At 51.0% G+C, this 17,518-nt stretch overlaps 2 protein-coding genes across 58 annotated transcripts in view; both read right to left on the bottom strand.

Moving 5' to 3' along the window:
- The window catches only part of SCRIB (scribble planar cell polarity protein), a 120,053-nt gene extending 114,524 nt beyond the window's left edge, over positions 1-5,529 (bottom strand). For 49 of the 50 annotated variants that reach the window (XM_074578128.1, XM_074578123.1, XM_074578129.1 and 46 more), the window contains exon 1: positions 5,131-5,435. In XM_074578128.1, the coding sequence (XP_074434229.1) occupies positions 5,131-5,292 (162 nt within the window). In that variant the 5' untranslated portion in view covers positions 5,293-5,435. Of the gene's footprint in view, positions 1-5,130 lie in introns of all 50 variants that reach the window. The other variant, XM_074578138.1, reaches the window with a different exon arrangement.
- Positions 5,530-14,894: 9,365 nt separating this feature from the next.
- Positions 14,895-17,518, bottom strand: part of PUF60 (poly(U) binding splicing factor 60) — a 30,413-nt gene continuing 27,789 nt past the window's right edge. For all 8 annotated transcript variants that reach the window (XM_074578064.1, XM_074578067.1, XM_074578068.1 and 5 more), the window contains one exon: positions 14,895-16,337. In XM_074578064.1, the coding sequence (XP_074434165.1) occupies positions 16,038-16,337 (300 nt within the window). In that variant the 3' untranslated portion in view covers positions 14,895-16,037. The remainder of the gene's footprint in view (positions 16,338-17,518) is intronic.

Below are 17,518 nucleotides of genomic sequence, written 5' to 3'. Positions count from 1 at the left end.
CCTTGCCAAGATGCAAATAGCAACAAGCCAGGACAGGAAGGATCCTGCACCGGACCCAAAAGGCCTCCTCTCCCTGGTGCTCTGGCTAGGTGTCCATCTCTCAGAATTTTCAGTGCAAATAACAGCTCACCAGGCAGCAGGAAAAAAAAGCTTTCTGCACTGGGCCAAATTTATCACAGGAGCTTTAGTAAGGAAAAAGCAAGGCAGAGAAACTGTAACCCCTCCATTAGACAATCCTAGGGCTTGCCTCCTCAGCACCACCACTGTTCAAACACTTGCTATCATAGAACTGTGGAATGGTTTGGGTTAGAAGGGACCTTAAAGATCACCTAGTTCCAACCCACCTGCCATGGGCAGGGAAAATCAAACTTAGCTCTCCACTTTCCTTCTTCTCCCTCTCTGCACAATCCCTCAGCCTGCCTCCCCACCTCACTACACTTCCCACCCAGGTATCCTTCCCGCAGAAGGTCTTCAGCGGACCTGTCCCTCTGCACACTCCGGCTGACACAGAGGAGAGGTCTCCTCCTTCCTCCGCGTTGCCTTGCTCACGGTTTTCAGCCCCTGCTCAGCTCCACCCTCTCTTCCTCCTAACACCAGTCCTACGAGCTCTGCTCCACCCAGGTTTCTTCCGACCTCTCCCTTGTGCCTTCCCATACTCCAAACCCGAGCACTCCTCTGAGAACCCATCGAGAGCCTGTTGATCGCGCTCCCCTCCTGGGCTGTGACCGGCTCCGTCCACCACCTCCAAATTCCTCCTCCAAATTCCAGACTGCCTTCATTCCTTTCTGGCGAGACCTGCACCTCTGAAGTGCTCACAGAGGGTGGACTAAATGAGTCAGGTGGTTTTTGTAGCTCTAATGTAATGATTTAGCATGCTGTACCCTTGAAACCTATATCCCTAGCTGAAGGACCTGCTATTTACCCTGCTGCTGTAGTGTGCTACACACTCATGGTCCTGCAGAAATCACTTTATGCAAGCCAGGTAGAGCAGAAGTCAGTGCAGAGCAAGGCATTCCCTCCTCTGGAATTTGGACACCCTCACGAAAAGCATGGGGAACTTATCAAATGGAATTTATCATTTTCCATTAAATCATGCTGTATCACCCTGGCAGCAAATCCCTGCAACAAGGCAGCAGATGCTCCTAACACAGATTTAATCTATCACTTCAAACAACCAGAGTATAGCCACCATAATGAAAAATCTGGATTCAAAACAGGCAAGATTCCACATGGGACAAATAGAAGAGAAGCGAGAGCAGACAGAAGAGTATTTGGCAGCGCAGGACGGAGAGGAACAAGGGTTCGCTCCTACAGCTTGGAGGAGAGAGTTCAGGGGAGCGCGTGGTGTCGTTCAGAAGCAGCAGGCGGATCGGCTAATCAGATCAAGAGCAAAGCAGCAGCAGGAAGGGGACATGGGAAGAAGTTCTGCTGCAGAAGAAAATGGTGCCACAGAAAGAGCAAGAGATCGCCAGTGTTTCTGGACTCTGGAATAAAGACAAATAAACGCGTGTCAGAGAGAGGTGGCCTGGTTGTGGGCACTAGGTAAGAAAATACAGAGAAGAGGAGTCAGATAAATCTTAACATTTTCACAGGCAGTTGTTTGCTAACTGTAAAACAAGATGACCTTTCCAAAAGCCAGCCGCCCCTCCATTCTTTTACTTCAAAAATCACTTCCACATGGAAGCCTTTCCCAAAAATCCTGCTTGAGCCCTTAAAAACAAACTTGCTGTGGTCAAACTTACTACCAAAGACTGTATATACTCTCTTATTCACGTTTTTCTAACTGATCTCCATTTGCTGCTCTCCTCTCCCGCCCCTACATGCACATCTTGGTAGCCCTTTGAACCCTTCTCCCAAGGAAAGGGTACACACAGCCCCGTTCCTGAAACAATCACACTTTCCCCCCATCTTCCTTCACGGTAGGAACAAATTCTCCTCCCAGTGGCCCTCCCACACAAAAGGCACGTTTCCATGAAGGAAAGAGCCCTGCCTACCCCAGCCAAAGACCTCTCCCATTGCCCTCCCTCAGGGAAAATACGCGCCCAAATGGAGTATTGCTGTCTTCTCTTTCCCTGGTGGAAGGGCAATTTATTTTCAGCTTTTATCCCATATCCACCTTGCCTAACATGCAAGTTCTTACTCCTGCCTTAGGTATCTGTCCCTACCCACATGGCCCCCAACAATAATATCCTTTAATAATGTCCCTCATGCACAGGATTTGTGTGCCTGGGGCTGAAAAGTGCACCGCTTCACTGCTCAAGTAAGTTCTGTTAGCACGAAACATTAGGACACGTATTGGGTCACACCTCAGGTGGATCTCACCTTGCATCCTCATCCCACCAAACTGCAGACCTCCTCAGCTGCCTCTGGACCACCTTACCCCCGCTGGAGGAAACCTGGTAGGGTGGCTGGAAAGGGGAGAGACCATGGGGCCTGTTTGTGCCCGTTCTTCCTGATGCTTCTCCTGGGCACAGCATCTCTAGGCAACATCCACCAGCTTCTTGGATTCCTTCAGGAGCAGTTAGCGCTCAGGGGTGCTTTGTTTGTTTCCCCTCCTGTTCCCCTGCCGCACGTGTTTGATCTCACCTTGCCTGTGAGGGAGAGGGCATTTAGGCTTTGCCAGGGATGGGACAATGCCTGCCATGACTGCAGAAAGCCCACAGCAGCTGCAGAAGGCACTGGATATGGAAGGGCGCGAGCACAGCAAGTCCAAAACAACACTTCCTCTGAGTCTCTCCTGGGATATACAGCACAAGAAAGATGGTGTCCTCATTTTTGGTCGTCTTCTCTTCCATGGACTCGTCCACTTCTTTCCAGAAGTCATGTGAATTTTGAGCATCCGTTACGTCATACAGCAAGTAGTTCCACACTTCATCTGAGCTCCACTTTGCGTGAGAAATTATTTCATTTATTCTGAACTGAGCCCTTTTTGGTTTCACTTGATGCCCTCCAGTCCTTGTGCAGGAAGAAACAGTGGTCAGTTGCTCCCCGCTCGTTCCCTCCAAGACATCCGTGATACTCCAGACCTCTGTCATCTGATGGAAGAATGGCACTATCTTTTCCAGACAGACTGAAGAGATCTTGTAAATGTTTATTTTCCTTGTGCAAAAGCTGCTGCATATTGGGTCTGATCACACCACTTCCTGCTCCCCATTTGCTGTGCCACTTCTGACTTTACTGCATCTCTTTTGAGATTAGAGGACCGGAATCTTATCTGTCTGTTCTCTATTGTTTTTCTGATGATCCCTTGCCAGAAGTCTAAAAATTTGGGGGAACTCAAACACCAGAGGGAACCCAGGATAGGTCACGGCGAGAGCCCTGATGCTCCCAAGGCAAACAGACACAACGCCTGAAGTCAAACAAGAGCGTTCACAAATACAAGCTCTTTGGTGACAGAGACGGTGCTTAGGACAGACACAGAACACCTTCCTTCACAGGCAGGATTAGATCTACCTGATCACAGACGAAATAAAACGTCAGTGTAAAATCTGCGTTTATAATCCAAAAGATGCTCTTCAAAAGCTAACTAAAACACAGTAATATCTCGCTCCAAATGTCTCCTATGTAAACACAAAGCAGGACTGCGACCATCCTGCAGGACACGAAGGAGTTGAGCAGCACAAGGATCGTGAAGCTCACTGCAGGTATGTCGCAATTAGCCTCCTCTGCAGAGAAGACTTACACTCGTTCATAAGTCCTAACCTGCCTACAACACACATTTTCCAGTAGTTTGAGAAATATCCCCACCTAAAGTATAACAAGATCCCCAGATGCATGACGGAAGAGAGCTGATAAAGCATCATACTCGTGTCTCCACACCTGAGCAACGTGCCCTCACAGCTGAATCCCACAAGCAGCCGGGCTCAAGGCAGACGAGCAGGAAAGGCAGAGAGAACGCAAAAACAGAGCCGTCAGGAGAACAAGAATCTGCTGTTTCTATACAAGAGAATCTGTTTAGATAGGAACGCGTAAATTGTACCGTTTAACAAAACTCAACCAAATTACTCTGGCCTGAATCAAAACCAAGTTTTTGGTTTGCATTGTTTTTTTCATTTTCCCAGATTTCATGGCAAATTTCATAACATGTCAGTAATTCCAATAAAAAGTAAATTTAGTAAAAAGGTTAGTCTGTATTTACTGACTCTCTTATTTTTCTTCTCTAGCCAAAGTAATACTTAACTTTTCAAAAATGGTACAACTTCCACAGGGGATACACGGCAGAACTTCTCCCAGAATGTCATCCTATAGCCCAATAATGTCTTACAGCCTTCTCCTTCCCGAGAGGCAGGTTCAAATTCCAGTTCTTGTTTGCAGTGTCCTGCGCTCCAGATCACCCAGAACAGGAATATCCCCATTTCGGTTCCTGCTGGTACGTTGGGCCCAAACTCAGGAGCTCGGCCCCTTCCCGAGACTCTGGCCTCATGAAAGCGAACCCTTTGGGCATTGGAGGTGGCTGGGTCTGTGGAGCAGATCCCCGCTCCTCTGCTTCCACAGAGAAATCGCCTCGGCACGGTGCACAGCAGCACACTGAGGATTCGCCAGCGGCGTTACCTGCGCAGAGAGCTCTGCTGCTCGACACAATGGTGGAAGAAGTTGCAAGTGCAAGCTGGAGCCCCAGAGAATCGGTATAAAGCACCTCTACCACTTCTAATAAACTTGTTCGACTCCTTGTGTGGTTTAGGGATCAAACCAGAGTTTTTAAGCCGACGCTGTGCTTTGCCAAGCAACGAGCATGGCATGCAGGACCACCGATTTCGGTGGAGGGTTCCTCCTTGGGGGGCAGGAGACACCCCAATCGGGCCGGAGACCCCTCCACCGGCCGGCCGAGACCCCTCCCGAGGCGAGGGCCTCCCGAGCCCGCCCAGCGCCTGCGGGGAGCGCGGACCCCCCCCAGCACCCCCGCTCCGCTCGGCCCCGCCGCTCCCCGCCGGGCCCCGGGGGCGGCGGCCGGGGCTGGGACCGAGGGAAGCCGCGCTCCGCGCCTAGGGCTCGGGGGACGGAGCGCGGCGCGGTCGGGCGGAGGCCGCTCCCGCGAGCGGGGCCGGGTAGGCCGGGGCAGCGCCAGCGGGGAAGGAGAAGGCGCCGGCGGCCTGAGGGCCGGCCTCCCGCCGGGCCGGGCCGCGGCCTCACCTTGGGCAGCTCCCGCAGCTGGTTGGCGTCCAGCAGCAGCTCCTCCAGCGACCGGCTGTAGCGGTAGATCTCCTCGGGCACGGCCTGCAGCGAGCAGTGCCGCCGGTCCAGCGCCTCCACGTGCCGGTTGCAGCGCCAGAGCGGCGGCATGCACCGCAGCATCGCGCCGGGGCCCGGCCGCCGTCCACTCCGGGCGCCCAGGGGCGGCCGCCGCCGCCGCCGCGCCGGGAAGGGAAGGGGCCTGCCCGAGGGAGGGCCCGGATGCGCGGGGGGGCGGGCGCCGCCGCAGCGCCGGTTCCGCTCGCCGGCTCCGCGCCGCCCCTCGGGCCTGGCCGCCGCGCCCGGGCCCCGCCGCGCCCGCTCGGTCCCGATCGGCTGCTGGGGCCGCACCGCCCCCCGCGAGCGTCGCCGGGAAGCGGAGTCCGCTCCCGCCCTGCCCCGCGCCCGGCCCCGGCACCCGCCCGCCATCAGGCGAAGCTCGGCCCAGCCGCCGCCCGCCCCGGCCGACAGGCCCGGCCCAGGGAGGCTGGGCGGGCGCCGGCCCGGGAAACAGACCGGAGCCGGGTGTGGAAGCGGTAACCGGGTCTCGCCTCAGCGACAGCGCTGCCTTCACCCGCCAGAAGTAACGTCCAAAGGCGAAAATAACCCAGATTGTGTTTATACAGGTTTCATAAAGAATATATCCACGCACACACTCTCTTTCTTAACTGGCAGCCGACAGATAGCAAGTTTATAATGTGAGGCATTATTAGAAAAATACTTCGGAAAAAAAGCCCTATGCCACTGCGTGAAGTTCTGTGAGGCATCAGCATTTCTCTTCTAAAAGACGAGCTAGAGTAGCGATCATCGCCACAGGCCACCAGAAGTGTGAAATGGGCTCTCTGGGAAGAGAGGTTAAGGGATACCAACGTGCAGAACACCATGAGTCAAGGGGGACGCGACGGAGGCTGGTGAAAGCACTGCAAAAAGGAGAAATAAAGAACAGAAACGGCCATCTCCATGTCCCTATGCACACACAGCAAGGCACAGCCACGGCAGAGCGGGTTTAAAACCTACACCTTCGTCCAGTTCTGGACACATTGCCCAAGATGTTGCTTTGCAACAAAAGCATAAAGTCCAAAGTAAGCCATTACCTCTAAGTTGTCCCCAGGACACTGCAGTCCTCCTTGTTCTCACCTCCATTACTTTCACAGTTTCCTGGTCTTCTCATCACTCTTTACCTTTCTTGAGCATTTATTTCTGCTCATTTTGGAGCATGAGTCTTGTGAGGAGCGTCTGAGGGAGCTGGGGGCGTTCGGCCTGGGGAAAAGGGGGCTGAGGGGAGACCTTCTCGCTCTCTGCAGCTCCCTGAAAGGAGGGGGCAGCCAGGGGGGGTCGGGCTCTTCTCCCAAGGAACAGGCCACGGGACAAGAGGGAACGGCCTCCAGTTGCGCCAGGGCAGGTTTAGGATGGATATTGGGGAAAATTTTTACATGGAAAGGGTTATCAAGCATTGGAAGAGGCTGCCCAGGGCAGTGGGGGAGTCGCCATCCCTGGCGGGATTGAAAAGCCGGGCAGACGCGGTGCTGAGGGACGCAGGTTATGGTGGGTTTGGCAGCGCTGGGCTGATGGTTGGACTGGATGATCTGAAAGGTCCCTTTCAACCTGGACAATTCTATGATTTAAGGTTATCACCTCTGAATTTTCCAGCTCTGGCACACAGACATTACACTCATCTCCTCTCCAAACAAGACTCTGTCCCAGCTCTTTTTGCCTTGCACGCAGGTCTCCACCTCCACGCCAGTTCTTAGACATTTATCTCTCAGTGAAACTTCTAGAGACAAATTGTTCGCTCCTCACACTTTGAGCATGGCATCTTACGTGACGTGTGACGCTGGGCAGAGCCCCACACCCCGGGAACAGCCGCAAGCACCAACCGACCCAAAGGCAGCTCCTTCTACATACCTGGCTTTCCTCATGCTGTAAAGGGTCAGAAATACCCCTGCGACAAATAGAAGAGTGAGGCACCGGCACCTGTGACAAGCAGGAGCAGGTGAGAGTTATCCCAGCAACCGCAGGGCCTTTCATCCCAATGGCTGTGAAATTATGAAGGAAGGAATTTTAAAATATTTGGGTTTATTAATCTTTCATTTGCCTCGATTTCAATATATTCTATAATAGAGAAATCATGCCACGTTAACTTATGACTTATTATTTTTTTCTGGGCAGAAATACTAACCGGTGTAACGCATCGGCTGGTGCAGCACCCCATCAGAAATCACGAAGGTGGCTAGGAAAAAAATGGGGGTGAACTCTAAAATAGATGATGAATCAGCCATCAGGAAATAGAAAGACGAGATAGAAATTTTAGGATTAGCTCTTCGCGTTTGTACCAAAACGTAGGAAGGGCCCAGCTATGTTTCCTAGAAAACGGAGGGGCAGCACAACAAAGCACAAACTGTGATATTTTGAAGATGTTTCACTAATCGGTCTGCCAAAATCTCAGCACAAGTGCCAGGTTATGGTCAGAGAACAAGAGCGTCCATTATGTGTAAGCTTACAGGTTAGACGTGAGGTAGGAGAAACAGAACAAATTCACTTGGAGTAGAAACAACCCAAAAAGGAGCCCGTGAGGGAGCTGGAGCTACGAGGAGGGTTTGGAGGTGTCGATGGCAGCAGACTGAGCACAGAGGTACCGGCAGACATCGGAAATGCCGAGGTTCTGGTCACTTACAGTTCAAGAAAAACATGAGCTTACGAATTGTGTCCCTGCTCAGACTAGCTTCTAGAGGAATAACTGAAAACTCTTAAGGAAGGAGATTTTATAAATCTGATTCATCTGGCCTACTAAAACACTAATAATAGCAAGAAATCATATTCTATGAAAGTACACGAGTAAGGATAAAAACAAAAAAAAGCCCCATCTAAGATAAATGAAGATGTTCATACAAGAGCAGGTATGAAACTGGTTGCTAATGTCAGGTTTCCAACTTCAGCAAGTTGAGAAAAATCTATCCGTAGATCTCGTTATTTAAGACCATGATCTCTGCCCATCTTCCCAGTGCTGGCTTCGTTTTGACACTATTCTCAAGGGCTCTGTAAAGCGGGAAGAGAGTGGTTTTAACTAAAGAGTTAAAATCTTGAAGGTAGAACAAAAATTCTGTAGCGCCTTTGAGCAGTGGAAGCCATTTAACAGGACAGCGTTTGTGAGCCCGTAGTTACGGAAGCTTCTGAAGGCATTAACATCGCCCGTCTTGCAGACCATGGAGACGCTGCTGAACCCGACTCTCAACCAAATAGGGGTTTGATGTGCTTTTCTCTGGAAGCCTGTCTTCCCTAATTGGTAAAGAAGGAAACTGTATTTTCAGTTTTGGCCGCTCTGGCTCTCTGCAGCTGTTCCAGCTGCGTCCCCGAGCCATCTCTGCCCCCCAACATGCCCAGCTGCTGTCAGGGTTTTATCGTCCCACCACAGGGAGGGTCTGACGCTGAATCAGTGCTCACACACACACTGACTTGCAAACCAGACTGAGGGTAAACTTTATTGAAGATGACTGGAAAAGTCCCATCACGGCCTCATCCCCACCTCTGTGTGGTGCTGTCTTAATTTGCAGGACTAAGTTTCTGAGACAACCAGTTTTCTGTGGCCATACCTCATCACACTCCAATGCTTGGCTGCTGCAGAGCAGACGCTCCCTATAAAGAACGCTGTTTCCCAGCTGTGAGGTGCTTGAAAGTTCAAACCACTCAGTTTTCTGTTTTCTCTGGAGAACTGCTCCCTATTTGCCGTGTGGTTCCATTAAATGAGGGATTCATCGGGAAGGTTGGACCTAGAGCACGTCCCGAAAAAAGCCCAACAGCTTTTCTGTTGCAGACTGCTGTCCTGGGCCAGCTGTTTCTTTCAAATCTCTTCCTTCAGTCTCAGCACCCCCCTGGAATGTTCCTGGATCTGCCACCCATGGAGGCACCTGGAAACGCTTCAGCGGGAAATGCACTGAAGCAGGCCCAGAGAAAAGAGGGTTTTTTTCCCTGAGAAGCCCCAGGTACTTCCCAGCTAGCGGGAGGAGGGTCAAAAGAAGCGGGAGAAGCCAAACTGCATACCAGGGCTCTGAGAGCAGCCACCCCGGACTTCTCCAGGGGAACTTGCATCCCAGAAGGGATGAGAAGTTCGCCAGGTCCAGTGCTACGTGATGCCCCGGAAACTGAGGATTTAGCTCGTGGTGCCTGGATTGGCATGGCCTCTAACCCAGGAAAACCCTTACCTGTAAGTCATTGGCATCTGAAGTGTATCAATTCTGTGCTTGCCCCGTTCCATGCTTTTGCACAGGAGCCTGCAGAGGCCACTGCCTCGGGCAGGACCAACAGCAGAGCCGTCACTTACCGCAAGTCCACTTGGTTTATTCTGTGGAAAGTGAGGACTCGGCCTTGAAAGAACAGACAAAAACCTCAGGTGATACAGCCCCGTTTAAGGAAAACTAACCAATTGCCAAGGCAGTTTTATGAACGCTGCGGGGAAAAGGCTGCCGAGGCGAAAGAAGCTGGGTCAGAGAGAACAGGAAGACCCAGAGCTTCAAGGCTCAAGCTCTTCTGCACCGGTCCCCAGGGATTACAGGTTAAACCTCAGAGGAAATAAGGGCACCCCCAGTGCAGAATGCACATGCGAGAGATCTTTGCCAGCAGCAGCCACGCCAGGTCTTTGCAGGAAAGAAGCAGCATCACGGAGAGGTCTAATGACAATGGCAACAGCAGGGATAAAGCTGAACCTCTGCTTCAGGATCCACCTGAGAGAGATCCAGGCACAGACTGTCAGGGAAGACTCTCAGGCTGCTTTGGTGGAAAATCCACAGACCTGCCAGTGGAAAGTCTGGTAATCAGCTCATACAAAAAAAAAAATAATACATAAACCTTGTCTGTCAATTCAGGTTATTTCAACCACCCCTGTGTTCAGCTAGAGATGAAGGACTGTTGTCTTAGAAGCACGAACACTAACTCACTAGCCTCCCACAGCACTATTACGTGCTTTAGTCTGGTTAGGCGTGCTGTTTTAGAGGGACGGGACACTCACACTGGTGTTAGCCATATGCAGTCCCGTTGTTCTGGCTGCCTCTCCGGCAGCCCAACAGCCATAAAACCGAAGATCTGCACAAGAGACAGCGCGTACAGGAAAATGCTGCCAAATCGGGATTCTACCTTATTCATACTGAAAGCTGAACCTGGAATTTACCTGGAATGAAGATGATGTGGACAGACAGTCTGTCCAAGTACCAACGAGATACTGGAAAACCTTCTTGTGTACCTATTTTGCTGCAGACCGCTACTTCCCAAATTTTTTGGTCTCTTCCTGCCCATCTTCTATGCAGGAATACACCAATAATCCACAGGATTTACAGACTTTAAACTTGTCCACAAGTCAACAGCAGGAACTAGACAAAGAACAGCACTGCAGGGGTTAAGGCTCTGAAACTTGAGGTCCTGGGCCAAAGAAAACAGCAGTGGTATGCAGCTCTATAATTAGGTGTATATATGCAGGGTTTAAGCTGGGGATTAGTTATCCCTTTTGCCCAACGGTTCAAATCTAAGGCAAGCGACTCAGGAAAAAGCGTTGCAAATCTGGGGTAGGTTGGGTGGGGAGAAACAGGAGCGACAGATACGGGAATGGACTGGAACCAGTTTGAGATGAATTCAGATGAAAGTCTCCCGCAATCACGAAATACCTGACTGAGCTTACTCAGGCACCCACATCCATTGGGGTAAGACCTCAAGCCGTGTTTTTCAGGGAAGTGATCCTGGAAAGGTAGGAGGGGTCTCCCAGCAGAGAGCGTGGGTGCAGGAGCTCACATTGGATCATTGAAATGACCCATTTCGAAAGTGTGAGAAGCAAACCTGCACCGCTGGTACCCGCCTTCCCGCAGCGCGGTTTTCTTCTCGCCTCCACGTAAGCAGTATCCTCTTTACAACATGCCTTTGGGCCACAGGGAAGGCCCCCAGTCTAAGAGAGCTGAAGGTTCTGACCCCTGATGAGGACCCAGCGATGCAGAGTCGAGGCGCCACCGAGAGCAGCTGTTGGCTTCTACTTTCCACCAATGCCGTTTCCTTTAGGGTTTAGCAAAGTGGAACTCTTTGCTGGTCGGGCCCAGTCTCTAACCTCCAGCACTCGGGCAAAAAGGTTTCATTCTCACCCCAAACATTTTTGGGATGTTTTCATTAAAACCTAGAGCCTCCTCTGACAGTTGCCACCAGACAGAGCCATTCAATAGTTTGTGCAGCTGCACCCGGGCAGCATGCTGCCATAAATAAGGCAAGAAAGCATCCCAGCTGCTCGGTCCTGTTTCTGTTCCATCGATTCTGGTACTAGGCAAGTCACACACGCTCTGCTTCAAGATATATATGGGTCTCCGTGACACACCACAGCTCCCGGTGATCATCATCGGTGCTGGCACACCTAAACACACAGACCCCAGGAGCTACAGGAAGACAAATTTGGACAGGTTTAGCCTTCTCGCGTCTTCCAGGCAATTATTACAGACCTGTGCCTGAATCGTAACGAGGCCAGCGCGGTTCTCTGTCCTAATGTCCTAATTTAGGGCTGCAAATCCAGGAAAGTCCATACGCGTGCAGTCACGTGGCGAGGCTTCCAGATGTTCGGGTTGCTTCTGCAAAAAGCCTGTTCTCAATTGCCTGCGTTTTTCAAATAATTCACCCTGAAGAGCAATGCTGTCAAATCAGTTGAGAAAGCCCCTACATGGATAAAACTGGCTGAAAACCATTACTCTGCAGAGTGATGTGTTCTAATAGGAAAAGTCTGAAAAAGCCTGAAGGTGAAGTAACCTGATAATACCTTGTTACTCCCTCACTCCATCAGAAAACCGTTCAAACTACAGCCGTTGAAGAGGAGGAGTATCAAGGAAGACTGAAGCCTGACTAATAGGCTAATGGAGAGGAACCCATCCTCTTGTCTCTACCCTGACCAGATTCATGCTGCACCTGAAGCACCGATCTACAGCTTTTTCCAGTTCGCATGACACGAACTACAGTAATTGGAAGAATACATGATTAGATGTGAGTTGGTGATTGCACAGACATCTCTGAGGGAACGGGGAGGGAATGGTGAGAGGCCATCAATAAATTCAGGCAAGGGTCCCACATGACAGAGCTCCTGGGGGTGGACAGACAGGCTCACCAGCCACTTTCTCCAGAGGGAGACTCCCACAGCGCAACTTTGTGCTCCCCTGGTCACACACATCGTCCTTTCAGTCACTGACAGCTTCAGCCTTGTACAGTCACCTGGGAGGCTGACTACATGGATGGTGACCCCCCGGAACTTGCCCCAGGAGAGGAACACCACAACACCCACCACCACATCGCACACCCACCGATTACCCCCAAAACCTTCTCATCCTTGTCCGAGTTACGGCTTTCCAAGTCAGAATCCCTCACGGATGAATAAACCATTTTAAACACAAACCAAAGCAGACTATGTGCACTAACACCAAACCTAACGTGCTACTGACCTGCCATGCCAGCCTGCGAAATGCACATTTCTATACCTGCTTCAGAATCCTAAATCATTAGAGACATCTACATTTGGCCTAAGCCAGATTTCTATTAAGATTTCTTAAGATATTTGGGGGTTGGACTAGATGACCTTTAAAGGCTCCTTCCAATCCAAACTATTCTATGACTCTGTGATCCGAGGGGAAAAAAGCCCTTCCGCATTCAGTGGGGGTTTTTTTGTCTATTTAGGATTATATTGTGTTTGTCAGCCATTCCTAATCAATTTGTGTTTAGCTCACACTAGAGCATTTTAATTACAATGTTGTACAACACATGATCTTAGATTGATGGTATCACCAAATGGTTTGGGTGGGAAGGGACCTTAAAGGCCACCCAGTGCCACCCCCTGCCCTGGGCAGGGACACCTCCCACCAGCCCAGGTGGCTCCGAGCCCCCTCCAACCTGGCCTTGAACCCCTCCAGGGATGGGGCAGCCACAGCTTCTCTGGGCAACCTGGGCCAGGGGCTCACCAGCTTCATCATGGAGAATTTCTGCCTTATTTTTAATCTCAATCTCCCCTCTTTTAGCTTAAAACCCTTCCCCCTCGTCCCGTGGCTCCCCTCCCTGCTCCAGAGTCCCTCCCCAGCTTTCCCGGAGCCCCTTGAGGGCCTGGAAGGGGCTGGAAGGTCTCCCCGGAGCCTTCTCTTCTCCAGGCTGAACCCCCCCAGCTCTCTCAGCCTGTCCTCACAGCAGAGGGGCTCCAGCCCTCCCAGCATCTCCGGGGCCTCCTCCGGCCCCGCTCCGACACCTCCATGTCCTCCTGATGTCCCCGGGGCTGGAGGCAGCACTGCAGGGGGGTCTCCCCCGAGCGGAGCAGAGGGGCAGAATCCCCCCCTCGCCCCCCTGCCGGGGATGCAGCCCAGGCTGTGGGGGGTTTCTGTGCTGCCAGCGCACGGTGCCGGCTCATGGGCAGCGTTTCCCCCCCCCTCCCCAGCCCCCCCAAGCCCTTCTCTCAGGGCTGCTCTCCATCCCCCCACCCCCAGCCGGGGCTGGCACCGGGGGCTGCCCCCACCCTGCACTGGGCCTGGTTGGACCCCAGAGGTTCACATGGGGCCACCACTCCAGCCTGTCCAGGTCCCCTGGATGGCATCCCGTCCCTCCAGCGCATCTACTGCACCTCTCAGCTTGGTGTGATCCGTAAACTTGACTAGGGTGCCCTCAATCCCATTCTCTGTGTCATTAATAAAAACATCGTACAGTATCAGTCCCAGAACAGACCCCTGAGGGACACCACTCCTTACTGATCTCCACTGTGACACGGAGCCGTTGACTGTAACTCTGGATGTGGCCATCCAGCGAATTCCTCACCCACCAACAGTCACCCACCACACCCGTATCTTCTCCATTCCAGTTACAAGGATGTTGTGGAGGACAGTGTCAAGGGCCACCCAGAAGGTAAGACAGATGGTCTTTTGTCAGACATTTGACTCATGAAGACATTTATGAAGTTACTTTTGCAAAATGTCATCCTGTCAGCCAAGTCAGATTGATCACGCACAAAAACTTGTTGATCAGCACTCAGGCCATCATTCTTTAATCTCTGCTCTCCTCTCACATCAACTTTTCCCCACTTTAGTTTTTTAAACCATCAGCAGCACAAGGAAACTTCCAGTGCGGACTTTGTACTCCTAAATCCAGCCAACAGAAGAGGAGCAAACAACAGAAAATGGAAGCTAGACAGACCAACTGAGTCATGGGAGAGGTGCTTTGGTTTTCTTTAGTAGGACTAAACCGATCTCTGGAACAATTAAAAATAGTGGATCTTCTCCTGCATCACAAAGAAAAGCAGCAAAGCAGCTGTGCTGCACTGCGAGACCGGGGCAACTGCGAGCCACCAGCATGCCGTGGCTGTGGGAGGTCAGTGGGATCACAGCGGGCACGGGATGATGCATTTCCAGCACAGGTAAGAAGGGGCAAATGCCACTTCAGAATATATTCAGCAGATCTCATCAACACTTTCAAGAAAAAGAAATTCAAGCTAACAAACGCGAAGAAGGGCTGCCAGGGCAGATGACCAGGGAAAGAGCAAGCTGATCCCAACAGACGCTGGCGAACAAAACACACGTTGGGAACGACAGGCTTGCTGTTAACTTGGAATGGGCATAAAAAGAGGGAAGAAGAAAGGTTATTTAAGCTAACAGGCAATATTAGTGCAAAAAGAGTTAAATATAGATTAATCATAAAGTGCAAATACAAATTTCTAACCTACAACAGAAGAAGAGTTCTTTTCAGTGTTTGAAACAAAATACAAAAATTTAATTTTAAAGACATCTCCAAGCTTAGAGGCAACCCGTAGCTGCAGGCTCAACTCAAGAATTCCCTGCGGAAGTTCCTTAGAGATCCTTCTTCCTTTGTTTGAATTTCTAAACTAAACCGACTGGTTTTCTTCAGATCTGTGCTGTGCACCAGCTATGCATGACAAGCAGTATAGTAGCCCCTTACATACTGAAAATATTTAAGGTAATTAACATGAGCTAATTCTGTTCCTACTCATTAGCTAGACAGAAAAATTACTAAAATAAATGCATTTATGCTTTGTAAATATTACTAATGCTTTGAGTCCTCAACAAATCCCCCCCAAACTATCCTTTCAGGCGAGGCGTGTGTTCCCATCACTGCCCGCAGTACCAGGGCTGGATGTCGATTCCATAAAAGCACTTCAGGCGCTGCCACCGGCGCTACTCGCGCTCCCAGCCCAGCTGCGACGCCTACAGCCTGGCTCGCTATTCGCGTTTTGGCACATTGAGGAAGGATCAGTCGGGGTAACTCTGACCCATCACGTGAGGCCCAAACCGCAGTATCAGAACAAGCCTGATGGGAACACTCCAAAAAGGCCCAGCTGGTTCAGTTCTGGGCCCTGACCCACGTGTGGGCTCCTGAGGCCAAGCCCAACATGCGGCTCCTCGGCAGCAAAGCTCCCTCCAGCACTGCCCGAGCTCCCCTCCCTCCTCCTTGTTAATCCAGCAGCACCCAAGGGTGCTGCCAAAATACTTTACGAAGAGACTCCCTCCTCCGTTCCAATCATTCATGGCCCATCTCTGAAGGAAACGGCTATTCTAGCCCCTAAAAGGTGTGGTCGGGTCTTGACCTGAGTGTTTCTGAAGCGACCGCAGCGTAAGGCAGGAACACGAGCAGCAACCCCTCTTCAGGCTCGGGCCCCGCTCTTCAGGCGACGAGGCTGGAGCCACGCCAGCCTCCGCTGGGGAGACGTCAGCCCCTTTAACACACACACAGATGCACACTAGCTTTCTTTGCGCTTTTATCCAAACTACAAGTACATCACAGAGATCTGTGCCCACCCTGGCGCGTTCTTTATACATGGCTAAAAAAGAACCAGGCAGGCAGAGGGGGCAGGGGCGAAGTCTTTCAAGTAGAGTTCATGCTGACAGGTCACTGTTATCAAATCTCTCCTGGTCATACACCTCTGCTACCACCTTCCTTCCTGCAAACCAGCGCCCGTTCAGAGCCTGAATGGCTTTGTGAGTCTCTGAGGCCATGGAGAACTCCACAAAGATCTTGACAATGATCTCAGCATCCTCCTCTTCTCCTTGCTTCTCCTGATAGATGATGACCCTGTTTACAGCCCCGAATTTGCCGCATTCTTCTGTCACCTCTCCCTCTAGGTCATCATCAATGTCCTTTGGATCCACCATGTTGCGAAGCACCATCACAGTGGACTGCAGAGAGAAAGCCAAGAAGAAAGAATTAATACACCCGAGAGACACTGAGATGACATTTGCAAAGCCACATCAGACAACGCAGCATGTGAGCACCACCAGATATTCCAGTGCTATATCATTACAAGCGTATTCCATGAAACAAGTAACATCCCACGTTCTCAGGAACAAATTAGTAAATTTTCTTCCCAGGCATCAGAAGCATGAACAAATCTCATTCACCGGCAGCTGTGCTGTGGCCTGGCCTCAGCTGTGTGCCATCTCTGGGGCTTTTCTTAGACACATCTTGAAGCACAAGTGACCTGGAGACCTCTAATTTTTCTTGTGCTGTTCCTATGCAGTTATTTTTTGCTTTCTTATCTCCAACACCACTGTCGTGTCTTTTTAAAAAAAAAATTCCTCAGCTCTAAATAAAGTAGAAGGACTAACCAAGTCTTCTATACCTCTGACAACCGATGGTTGACCGGGTAACGTTCATTGCAGGGTATAACAACATATGAGTCTGTCAGAGTGTCGGCAACGGACCTCTCATATGCACCCCCCCATCACGGCCTTTTGTGCCTGAGCTCCTCTATCACAGAATGGCTGAGGCTGGAAGGGACCTCTAGAGGTCACCTGGTCCGAGCTCCCCTGCTCCAGCAGGGCCACCTAGTGTCGCCCAGGACCAGGTCCAGATGACTTCTGAGCGACTCCAAGGATGGAGACTCCACAACCTCTCTGGGCAGCCTCTAGTCTTGTGCATTACACCCAGCTCTACCACATCCCTTGCTCCCAGCTCTGGCCCTGCCCAGCGTCTCAGGTGAGCAGACACGGCATTTTGGGCTCAGTGTAATTTTAAAATACTTGTTCCAGTTCTTATTCACAGGTCTGTGTCACTGCCTTTAAAGGGCCTACTAAAAGAACCACAAAAATGGAAGGGTACTTACAAGCTGAGAATGAAAACCAGCTTTGCAAGTGTTGTAGTTCAAGACTCTCTTTCGACACTGATAAACTTTTTACAAGCAAGAATGCCAAATGAATTGGATTCTTTGGGAAAGCTGCTTGTGACAGAGGAAAATTGGCTGTTAAGTCAGAAGCTCAAAGATGTATTTAAAATTAGGCACCCTTTGAGAGTAAAGGAGAATGCTCACCAGCTAACTCATTTGTGGTCTGCCTTATGAAACCTATGTCAGCATTATCCC

This window comes from Larus michahellis, chromosome 2 (genome assembly GCF_964199755.1).
Source record: "Larus michahellis chromosome 2, bLarMic1.1, whole genome shotgun sequence".
NCBI classification, from domain to species: domain Eukaryota; kingdom Metazoa; phylum Chordata; class Aves; order Charadriiformes; family Laridae; genus Larus; species Larus michahellis.
Note: the sequence above shows the minus strand (reverse complement) of the source record. Positions and strands in the feature narration are given on the sequence as shown.